Source organism: Oryctolagus cuniculus, chromosome 3 (genome assembly GCF_964237555.1).
Source record: "Oryctolagus cuniculus chromosome 3, mOryCun1.1, whole genome shotgun sequence".
Taxonomy (NCBI): domain Eukaryota; kingdom Metazoa; phylum Chordata; class Mammalia; order Lagomorpha; family Leporidae; genus Oryctolagus; species Oryctolagus cuniculus.
In genome coordinates, this window is record NC_091434.1 from 29,974,688 (window position 1) to 29,986,997 (window position 12,310).

The 12,310-nt window shown below is 38.3% G+C and overlaps 1 protein-coding gene across 12 annotated transcripts in view; it reads right to left on the bottom strand.

Moving 5' to 3' along the window:
* The window catches only part of UNC80 (unc-80 homolog, NALCN channel complex subunit), a 245,541-nt gene that overhangs the window by 77,204 nt on the left and 156,027 nt on the right, over positions 1 to 12,310 (bottom strand). For 10 of the 12 annotated variants that reach the window (XM_008259087.4, XM_008259090.4, XM_008259085.4 and 7 more), the window contains 4 exons: positions 8,322 to 8,503; positions 7,608 to 7,739; positions 3,086 to 3,272; positions 2,333 to 2,464 (listed from right to left, as the gene is read on the bottom strand). In XM_008259087.4, coding sequence (XP_008257309.2) covers positions 2,333 to 2,464; positions 3,086 to 3,272; positions 7,608 to 7,739; positions 8,322 to 8,503 — 633 coding nt within the window. The remainder of the gene's footprint in view (positions 1 to 2,332; positions 2,465 to 3,085; positions 3,273 to 7,607; positions 7,740 to 8,321; positions 8,504 to 12,310) is intronic. The other 2 variants (XM_002712438.5, XM_008259084.4) reach the window with 1 other exon arrangement.

Below are 12,310 nucleotides of genomic sequence, written 5' to 3' on the forward strand. Positions count from 1 at the left end.
TTACCACAGATTAGAAAAAACATATGGTATTTATCTTTTTGGAACTGGCTTCTTTCATGAACTATAATGGTTTTCAGTTGCATTCATTTTGTTGCAAAAGACAGGATTTCATTTTTTTAAATTGCTGTGTAGTGTTTCATAGTGTATATACTCCATAATTTCTTTATCCAGTCATCAGCTGGTGAACATCTGGCTTGACTTCATATCTTAGCTATTATGAACTGATCTGCAATGAATATGAGGGTACAGATAATCTTTCATATGCTAATTTTATTTTGATTGGGTAAATTCCCAGCAGTGTCAACTGATTTTTGACAATGGTGCCAAGAAAATTCAATGGGGGGAAAATAGACTTTTCAATACAAAGTGCTGGAATCAACAGATATCAGTATACAAAAGAATGATGTTGGATTCCAACTCACAGTACAATGAGAAATTAACTCAAAATTTACCACACACTAAAATATAAGTGCTAATTTTATAACATTCTTAGAAGAAAACACAGGAGTAAATCTTTGTGACACTGGTTTGGATAACAGTTTCTTAGACATGATACTATAAGCATAAGTGACAAGAAAAAGTATATATACTAGATTTAACTAAAAATTTTGTACTTCAAGGTCACCATTGCAAAAGTAAAAAGCAAATCACAAAATGAGAGAAATGTGTGCAAATAATTTATAAGTGGCTTGTATCCCGAATATATAGATATTTCCTACAACTGGCCAATTAAAAGACAAAATACTGATTAAAAATGGGTAAAATGATTTTGTGGACACTTTGTATTACATCTACATACTTTGGCTTTTATGAGTTGAGATACATGCTTTCCAATTTGTGAATGTAATTTTAATTCTCATCTTTATGTTAAATTATATGCAAACGGAAAAAACATTTAAACAGATAAGTTTTGCAAAGAAGATATAACAATAACCACTAAGGGTATGAAAATATGCTCTAGAGCAAGAGAAATGTTTATCAAAAGCACAATGGGAAACCATTTCATAATCACAAGGATGATGAAAACAAAGACAATAATAAGTCTTGACAAGGATGTGTGGCATATTTTATATTTTTTGGTAAAAATGTAAAATGATGTAGCTTCTTTGGAAAATAGTTTGGCAATTTTCCCCACAAAATCATCCATGGCAGCATACTTTATAATGGGTAAAATGTAGAAGGAACTCACATGTCCATTAGCTGATGAACAGATAAACATAATATAGTATGTCCATATCATGGAACATAATTTAGCAATAAATAGGAATAAAAATTGATACATGGACCCAGAAAATATTATGCTAAATTAAAAAAGCTATACAAAGCCATGTATCATATACATGACTCCATTTTAATAAAATATACATAATAGGCAAATCCATAGAAATAGAAAGTAAGTTAGTATTTGCTGGGGGTTGAGGAATTAGTGGGTAAGAGTGACTGTTAATGACTATGGAGTTTCTTTTGGGGAAGAAGAAAATATTTAAAATTAGATGGTGATTGTTGAACACTACATGAACATACTAAAAATTACTATATATCTACTTGAGAGGGGGCAAATCTTCTGGTATTTGAACATACATCAACAAAGGTGTTATAAAAATGTAGCTATACTTTGGGTCCCATCTCTGTATATCAATCATTTTTCAAAGTTCCCTAGGGTTGTACAGCTTCATTTTTTATATATCATTTTTGATGACTGCATAGGTTAGTAAAAAAGTTTGCATAATCTTGAAGCAGTGAGTCTCAGAGAGCTGTTTTTACTACAGAAGCAATTTTTCTTTAATTCTTGGAACTTCAGGGCATTAAGTTCTGCCCTCAATCCTCTTCTTATCACTATGTTAATAGCATGGCCTTTAGTCTGCCTTGGATTGTTAAATCATCCTAGAAAGGCACCCTAATGGCATCATACCAATAGACACTGGAATTACAAGGTTTTAAAAATATTGATGCATGGGTCTCACCCTCAGAGAATTTATGTTGATCTTGGGTGTGGCCTGGACATTTTTCTAAAGCTTCCCAGTTGACTGTGATGTGTAGCCAGGGTGGAAAATAATTAACTGCCTAGAGTATTGTCTTCTGAAGCCTCAACAGTAGGACTACATGTAAAATAATTAAAACAGAGCCAGCTTACAAGTGACAATTGCTGGCTTAAATCTACAATAATTTTTTGAGAATGCTACTCAATCTCATTTTATTTTGGAACTTCAAGTCATGAAACAAGTCATTTAATTAAGAAGGGATAATGATGTGAGGTAATGATAATAACGGGAAAATGTTTCAAAACACACTGAGTCATGAAGAGTAAGAACACATTTGTAAGAGCACCCACCTTCTGCACTGACAGCTGAGCGCACAGACCACACAGACCCGCGGCGGAACGAGTAGTTCCTGTGGGAAGTGCTGGAGGTACAGGATGGACTCACAGACAATCGACGGGATGCCAGATTAGTGACTTCTTCTACTGGCAAACAAAACAGGGAATGTGAACTTTGGGTTTATAATGAAAAAGTTGTCGTTATCACAATTATAGCTGTACTTACATTACAGTATGTACCACCCTCAGACCATAAGGCTTAAGCAATTTAGGTCATATTTAGCAAAAGGGAAAGAAAAATTCTACAGAAAGGCAGAAACTTTCTCCCAAAGTTTCTACAAAAGCAAATCAGAGAATCACAGAACTTAGAATGGGTCACAAGTGATTTTCTGATACCAACTGGCAAACTGTCTACTCTTATGCATGTTGCATAATTAATAGATTAGCCCCATTTTTAATGATGAACAATTGACTGCATTTACTTTAACACACATTCTGGATTCATTTGTTCCCTGAATCACAACCAACACTTGGTCCATTATCAATTGGTTCATTCAATATGACTAATGTCCTCTTCTGGAGATAGGTCCTCTCTAAATTCTTAGAAAATAACAACTTTTCTTTTCTGTTTGTTTGGATAGTGTCAGAAAGAGAGAGAGATGGAGGGGGCAGATCACCTCATGTCACATAAAATCATCAATGCTTATTTCAAACAAAATCCTTTCCCTACGAATCTGCCCCCCAAGAAGCCCCATGTGTAGAGGGCACCTTCTTCTTCCGGCTCTGAGTTGGGTGTACAAGTGGGCTCGTAGCAAGCCTCCTGGGTGATAGGGATGGCGGTGATGAGACTGGCTTCTCGGCCAAGACGTTTCTTCTCCTCTTCCTGCTGGAGATTCTTTAAAATGTGTTCTGCTCTCTGATGGGAGCGAGACACAGCCCGGGCTGAAAAGGATTTCTGTTGAGACAGAAAGCTAAGTTTATTGACTAGTAACTTGTCTTGAAAGGTTATAGGCATAAATTTTCCCAATGAATTGGTAGTTCTTCAAGAAATGGTAAGGCAGCAGTAAACCAGTTTCATGAATATTCATTTGTTTGTTTTTCTACCAAGTTTCTAGGTTATATGTAGCTATATATAGCTATATATATATGTATATTTTTACTAACAGAATAATTCTTCAAGAATGTCTGCAATTTCAGGAAAGAATCCTATTTCACATTTAAGATATGAGGTAGCATCAAAAATTCGCTCTGTAAACAGTAAAAACAAATAAAAAATTTAATACTCTTTAGAAATTTTTGAACTGGCTTTCAGTATGGCACGTTTATTTCATAAACGTAATAAAATAAATTCAGAACCATGGAAAGGAAGGTGAAGGAGATTCATCTCTCACATAAACCAGTTAGCTATATAACTTATTTAATTTTTGTAGTTCAGGTATTTACCACATAAGTAATATTTGTACATAAATGTAGGGGCACACTGTAAATACTTAACAATATTTATAGAAACAGTTATTGAAAGGAAATTAAAAGAGTTGGTTACGTTGCTAAGGTTGAATGTATAATTTGACTCTGTTTACTAACAGCACAGGCATAATAGAAAAATATTAAGAACAATCCACTTTTAAACAGGTAAAAGATAAGTTTCAAGAAAGGTGAGAAGATTCATTCTGCAAATGACCTTACAATAGTCATTCTTCATCACAATACCTACACTGGCACAAATCCCAAGAACTTTGAGCACACAGAGTCAGCTCAAGCTGACTTGCCCCAAGTGGTGGAGTTAGAAATGTGCCAGGGGATTCCAATGCAATCCCATCAAGGTTGCATGTACCAATGCCATCTCACTAGTCCAAGTGGTCAATTTCAGGTCACAATAGATCATAATGATAGGTCTAAGAGTCAAAGGGATCACATAAACAAGACTAGTGTCTGCTAACACTAACTGATAGAATAAAAAAGGGAGAGAACGATCCAACATGGGAAGCGGGATACACAGCAAACTCATAGAATGACAGATGTCCTACACAGCTCTCTGGCCTCAGAATCAGCCCTTAAAGCATTCGGATCTGGCTGAAGAGCCCATGAGAGTATTTTAGGCATGGAAAGCCAAGACACCCTGGCAACAAAAACAAAAACAAAAAAAAACAAACAAAAACAAAACAAACCTAAATGAAAGATCTCTGTGAGTGAGATCCCAGTAGAAAGAACAGGCTATCAAAGAATGAGGTACCTTTCTCTGAAGGGAGGAGAGAACTTCCACTTTGACTATGGCCTTGTCAAAATAAGATCAAAGTCGGCAAGCTGAGGGGGCTTCCATGGCCTTGGCAACTCATGACTAGAGCCTGGGGAGATTGCTGACACCTTAAACATGAGTGTCAATTTGTTAAGTCAACAACAGGAGTCACTGTGCACTTACTCCTCATGTAGGATCTCTGTCCTTAATGTGTAGTTCAATGTGAATTAATGCTATGACTAGTGCTCAAACAGTATTTTGCACTTTGTGTTCTGTGTGGGGGCAAACTGATGAAATCTTTACTTAATATATACTAAATTGATCTTATGTATATAAAGATAATTGAAAATGAATCTTTTTTTTTTTTTTGACAGGCAGAGTGGACAGTGAGAGAGAGAGAGACAGAGAGGAAAGGTCTTCCTTTGCTGTTGGTTCACCCTCCAATGGCCACCGCGGCTGGTGTGCTGCGGCCAGTGCACTGCGCTGATCCGATGGCAGGAGCCAGGTACTTATCCTGGTCTCCCATGGGGTGCAGGGCCCAAGCACTTGGGCCATCTTCCATTGCACTCCCTGGCCACAGCAGAGAGCTGGCCTGGAAGAGGGGCAACCGGGTCAGAATCTGGCGCCCTGGCCGGGACTAGAACCCTGTGTGCTGGCGCTGCAAAGCGGAGGATTAGCCTAGTGAACCGCGGCGCCGGCCTGAAAATGAATCTTGATGTGAATGGAATGGGAAAGGGAGAGGGAGATGGGAGGGTTGCGGGTGGGAGGGAAGTTATTGGGGGGAAACTCCATTGTAATCCATAAACAGTACTTTGAAATTTATATCTACTAAATAAAAGTTAAAAAAAAAAGAAACAATGAAAAAAAAAAAAAAAAACCAGAGTGCAGATCCCAGGAGTTCTTTGCAGATTTAAAGTAACATCTGTATACATCAGCAATTCCAGATCTCTTTGTTGGTCTATAGTTCTAGAGAGAGACGGGTAGTCTTGGTGGTTCTTCTAAAAGGCTGTCTTCAGAGATACTCCCTTTATTCGAGACATCAATGTTAGATTTCGGTTTCCTATGATGATGAATTACATAAGAGCAATCAAGGGTGTTTGATAGGCTATCATTTTCAGAGCCAGGAGACTAAGTTGGTTTATCATAAGGTATAAGGTAAAGATTTTGGAATGAGAGAGAGAGTACTGGACACCGAATCTGGATTGGCTCAAATCTATTGTGAACTCAGGATGAAGACTTGATTGGTTCAAATGATCCAATTATGTGTAGGAAGAAAAATCAAAGATCCTCTTGCTGATGGTTCAGATGTTGGAATTATTGCACACATGGAAGAAGATACAAAAGAACATTATATGTGAAAATACAATATGTGGATACATTAAAATAAAATAGGCATATTGAGATGGGTGAAGAGTTCAAACAGTTCCCCAAAGAAAACTACAAATGTCTCCAAAGTCTATGTGCTTTATGCAAAAATATTCAGCTTGACTTCATATATTCATTTTCCAAAGAAGTGTAAGTGATTTCTTTTTCAATTCAAAGTGTCAGGTTTTAAACAACATATTACTTAATTTGAATGGAAAAAAACACTTTTCTACTATGAAAGGTAAAATGATATTTTAAGAGATGTATCAAATCTTTAATATTTATATACCTAATAATGATGGATTTGAGCAAGAAGACATATTCTTTTTCTATTATGCTTTATTTTCCAAATTTTCTATCTTACTTTTGTAATTTAGAAAAATGCTATTTAACAAGTGAAAATGGCATATTTTGGAGATGTTTTTCAAATAGCATGTAGTCTTGTTTTTTTTTTTTTACTTATATTCTAACTTAAATATTAATTTTTTAAAGATTTTATTTATTTATTTGAGAGGTAGAGTCACAGAGAGTAGGAGGAAGAGACAGAGAGAAAGGTCTTCTGTCCGTTGGTTCACTCCCCAGATGGCTGCAATGGCTGGAGCTGCGCTGATCTGAAGCCAGGAGCTTCTTCCGGTCTCCCACATGGGTACAGGGGCCCAAGAACTTAGGCCATCTTCTACTGCTTTCCCAGGCCATAGCAGAGAATGGGATTGGAAGAGGAGCAGCTGGGACTAGAACTGGCGCCCATATGGGATGCTGGCACCGCAGGTGGGGGATTAACCTACTGTGCCACAGTGCCAGTCCTAATCTGAATATTATTGACTTATATTAGGTAACAGCTGTGCTATATTAGAGCAACATAAGATTGAAGTCCCAAGGGCATCACTGCGGTGCAGATGGTTAAGACGCTGCTTTGGATGCCCACGTACCATACTGGACTGCCTAGGATCTAGTCTTGCTTCTGATTCTGATTCAACTTCCTACTGATGCAGCTATGAGCAAGAAGATGGTGGACCAGGTACTTGGGTTCCTGACATCCATGTGAAAGACCCAGTAGGAGTTCTTGGCTTCTGGCTTTGGTCTGGCTTACCTCAACTGTTGTGGGCATTTGGGAAGCGAACCATCAGATACAGTATCTCTCTGGCTCTCCCTCAGTCTCTGCCACCCTGCCTTTAACATAAATAAACAAATAAATAAATCTTAAGAAAAAAGGCTGAGTTTTCAGTGATGTTTGTGATGCTGCTGCTGCTGGTCAATAAAATGCACAAAACCAAAGTCCAAACAAGGAAGTATGAATCGCCAGCTTTCTTTTTTCTTTACTTTTGCTGGGTCAATATTTTTAACTCTTGGGTAGTTTACATATTATAGGTTAAATGAATTTTTTGATGATAAATATAAAAAATATTTCCTATGGTCAAGAAATCAATACCTAATGCTTTTAATAGCTTTATAAGGCAGGCACTGCTCTTATTGTAAAGCAAAATTGTTGACTTGAAGGTCTGCAAATTCTCAGTTCCAGATGCTACTTCCTCCTGTTGACAAGAATAAAGACCTTTTGTGACCGATTTTCTGTGCTGTTATTACATTCTTATGACAAGAATGGACACACTGCCTCACGTATTAGCTGTTCTCTTTCTTGTGTACTCCATGAGGCCTGGAGATAAAGGAAAGAAAGTGCTTGTTACTCACAGACTGATCTTCATTAATGGGGTCCTGGACACTCCCGCTGCACTGAGGGACCCAGGGTGGGTCAAACATTGGAACAGATGGCATTCCAAGTACTGGTGAAGGCAGGGTGAAGTTGATGCTGGGAGGCGGGATCTGTTAGTTGATATAAGAAAGAGGTAAGTAGTTTGGGAGATAAGCTGGAAGGAGTCTGAAGTATACTTAGGACACAGTCTTAGGAAGTGTTAAGGATCTAAGTGATTCCTTGCGCAATGAGCATGCATTATTTAGGAAACGGCTGTTTCCCAAGATTCTCTGTTTCATGGCACAAGGCTAACCTTTCTGGGCTGCAGTTTATTCCTCAGTGAAATGAAGGGTTTCAACCAAATCATCTCTATTTGTGTTAATCACCCCATCCTCCCCAAACCATCTGTATGTGTATACAGCAGAATGTCTGAAAGATTACACCACATACTTTTATGTGCTTATTCCTGGGGATGGTAGTGAGTTATTCTTTTTTTTTTTAGGTTTATAGTCTTGATTTCCTTACTCTACATTTTGTATATTTACTTTTTTAAAAAATAATTCACTTATGAGTTAGTTTTATTTATTTAAACAGAGAAGGATAAAACAGAGGCATCTTTTTTGGATATACACTGTGACTTTGAGGTTCATAGATTTAAACAGATTGTGAGTTGGGTTTGTTACTCTAATTCCCATACGGCAAGAATCTGATACCTTAAAAATCTGTTGTGCCCCCTCCTCCATGCGGGGCCAGACCTGATAGCGAAACCTCCAGAGGGTGTGGAACTTGAGGACGGCGTTCAGCCTCTGCACAGTCTCTGGGTGGTGGAACTCTGACATCAGCATGTCGGACACAGCCTCAGGGACTTTCACCGCACACAGCAGGAACATGGCAGCTAGAGACAGTCAACAGCTCATCAGCTGCACGTTTCACATTTTGCTTGATTCCTGGGGTTGAGGAGAAGTACGAACTGGTCTTGTCTTCTGCAAGTTATTCCTGAGCTAATGGAATCAGGCTACCAGAAATGGCAAAAGCAAGTGCAGCTTCAGCCACTGGAAACCAAACATCATGCTTTGAGGAACCCACAATTTTGTAGTGGCTGGTGCGAGGGCAGGGACAGAATATTTCAAGAGAATAATCATTCAACAGAAAACTTCCTCTGGCTCATGGTGAAAAGTGAATACCAGAAAAAACAAATGAAGAAAGAAAAATACATGCTGAAATATGGTCTTTAGGAAATAGCTAGAGTCATCCATAGTATTCTGAGAATAGTACCTTGGTACAGATGTTAAGACATGACTTGGGACGTCCAATCCCATATCAGAATGTCTGGTTTTGAATCCTAGCTCTGCTTGTTATACTAGTTTCCTGCTACTGTGCACCATGGAAGGAAGCAGGTGACTATTCAAGTACTTGGTCCCTGCCACCCATGTGGGAGACCAAGATTGAGTTAGGGCTCTTGGGTTCAGCCTGGCTCAGCCCTGGCTGTTGTGGACATTTGGGGAGCAAACTAGCAAATGGAAAATCTTTCTCGGCCTCTTGTCATGCCTGTCTCTCTTCCATTGCCTTTACCAAAATCTCAGTTACATAGTTATTTTAAAAACAAAACCCACATTGGATACTATATGACGAACTTCTGCCCTTTGCAGAGATAGAAGAAATTGATAAGCTAAAAGAGATTTCATGAATCATAGCATGATTTGATTAAGACATGTTGAGAAAATTCAAATATCAATAAGAGAAAAGTTGAGTGCCATGATAAGTTATAAAGCTAATGAATAATGAAACAGATAAATTTAGTCCATATCATGGATAGAAGAATGAGTGGCAATCCAAAAAACATAATCTATAATCCTAGAACCTCCAATCATGCTCAGGCAATTATATTAGCACTGAGACTAATCCCTGCTCTGATACTTCTCTGTTAGGTGATCTTAGACAGCCTCCGAACTTCTCTTAGCTTCCATTTTTTCCCCACTGCCAACAATAACAATGGCAAAGACAGCAATAATAAAACATGTCTCTGAATTTTTCATTAGAGTAAAATAAAATAATAGATGAGGGCCGGCGCCGCGGCTCACTAGGGTAATCCTCCACCTGCGGCGCCGGCACACCGGGTTCTAGTCCCGGTTGGGGCGCTGGATTCTGTCCCGGTTGCCCCTCTTCCAGGCCAGCCCTCTGCTGTAGCCAGGGAGTGCAGTGGAGGATGGCCCAGGTGCTTGGGCCCTGCACCCCATGGGAGACCAGGAAAAGCACCTGGCTCCTGGCTCCTGCCATCAGATCAGCGTGGTGCACCGGCCACAGCGTGCCAGCGGCAGCTGCCATTGGAGGGTGAACCAATGGCAAAGGAAGACCTTTCTCTCTGTCTCTCTCTCTCACTGTCCACTCTGCCTGTCAAAAAATAAAAAAAAAATAAAAAAAAATAAAAAAAATAGATGAGAATGTGCTTTGTGAAGTGAAATGTGCTACACACTTGTAAAGTCTATTTTATGAGCAGAGCATCTATATGTGCAGTTAGGAGATGTGGATTTCGTTACCTGCCTCTCTAATTATGAGCTCTGTAAACTTGGATATGTCCTTTCAACTTTCTGACTAGGGTTTGCTCATCTGTAAAATGGCTTATTAATAAGATAATTTATGTGATATAGCTTTATAACAAATGCTAGGTATTGCAATCATTAGCTTTTGATATTCCTTTCTTTAATATCTACTTAAATCATTACTCTCATTTCTTTTTACTTTTCTTGAAATTTATTCAACTTTTCTCAATTTTAACTACTATGCTCATTATTTAACTCAGTGTAGAGTTTTATCTGAATCTCTATGCTGAGATAGTTTTCGTGTATGCTCACTGGTTGGCAGATCCAGTGGTGATTTCCCTTTCGGTGTTTAAGAATCTCAAAACAGTCCCCTGAGGAACTCTTTTCTTCTGCTCTTCTGCTTCCATGGATCGAGACTGTTAAAGTTCTTTTATTTTCTTGATCATTTTTTTTGTATCTGTTGCTGGCCGAGTTTCTTTCTCCTGTTCTCTGAAGGCAGGAAAGGCCAGTGCCTTAGTGGTTCCCCTCTTCTCTTTTAATTCTCTCCCAGAGGACTCACCCACTTTCTTTGCTTCAGACATCACAAATGTCACCTTGTTCCCTAAGTTCTGGCCTCTCTTATTAGCTTCATTGTCATGGCGCCAACTTTCCTTCACCTGAAATCATAACTTCTGCAACCAAACGGTTGCACTCGACTGCTACCACATTAAACTAGAACTAATCTACACCCTTGATACCTTACTCTTTGATTCAGAAACCATGAGTGATTTTCTTTTTCTCTTGAAAACAATTTTATTTATTTGAAAATCAGAGTTACAGAGAAAGGGACAGACAGACAGAGAGATCTTCCATCTGCCAGTTCACTCCCCGAAATGCGTCAATGACCAGGGCTGGGCCATGTGGAAGCCAGGAGCTGGGAGCTTCATCTGTGTCTCCCACGTGCGTGCAGGGGCCCAGGTATTTGGGTCATTTTTTGCTGCTTTTGCAGACACATTAGCAGGGAGCTGGATGGGAAGTGAAACAGCCAGGACTTGAACCAGCACCCTTATGGGATGCCAGCATTGCAGCTAGCGGCTAAACCTGCTGTGCCACAACACTGGGCCCCTAAGGGTGGTTTCCCATTGTTCGTAGTGGAAAGTCCACACTACTCAATTTGTCAATTAAGTTTTGTTAAAATCTGAGGTCCACTCACCTGTCTAATATTATGTGTTAGTGATCCCTCTACAAAAGCCATTGAAATCATCAAATCAGTCTTTTTAGGCTTTTCAAATAAGCTCAGTAACTTTCTACACCTATACCATTCCCATTTTAGGGCTAACTTCTAGCAGTTCTTATAGCATAAGCTACTTATTTATATTTTCCATCGAATTTGTCATGAGTATATCATATTTGAGGTGCATTACCTTCTTGACAGAGAACAGAAAACCTGAGCTTTAATGCATCAAAGATATTTTACAAAGATATTTTTTGAGGCATGGTATAAAAAAAGTCTAGTCTCAACCTCAATTTCCATTAATAGATCCTGATTACATAAATTATGGTACATTCATTCATTCAATGGAATATTTTGAAGCCATTACAATGAGTCAGCCAAAACTATAAACTGATGTTAAGAAGTGGTCTCCTTCCTGTATATAAATGAAAAAAAATGCAAGTGTAAAACTTTTATAGTATGTTACATTTGTGTAAAAAAGAAAATGTGTGTGTGTAGGGGAGACAGAGAGGAGAGAGAGAGAGAGACAGAGTGTTCTGAGAAACTCAAAAATTACTGCCTTTGGGTAAGGGAATAATGAGGAGGGTCTTGGGAAAGAGGGTGGTACTTATAACTTCAGTTTTATACATTTGAATTTTTACCATATGCACTTATCCATGAAAATTGCTATTCTAGAAAAATCAAGGAATCAGTATGAAAAGTGGGAAAAAATGACCAACACACATTGTGCCTCTATCACTGACTAATTAAATGGCCTTGGACAAGTCACTTAAATTTCAATGAATTTGTTTTGATATTGCAATTTGGACACGGCACATCACTTATATAAAATTTAATAAAGTTAATTATAGTGGTTCATGATAAATCTAGGAAATAACACAAAAGGAATTTAATATTTTATGAAATACAGTGAAAATATAGGTTCTAGGGAAAATAATTCTCTACTTGG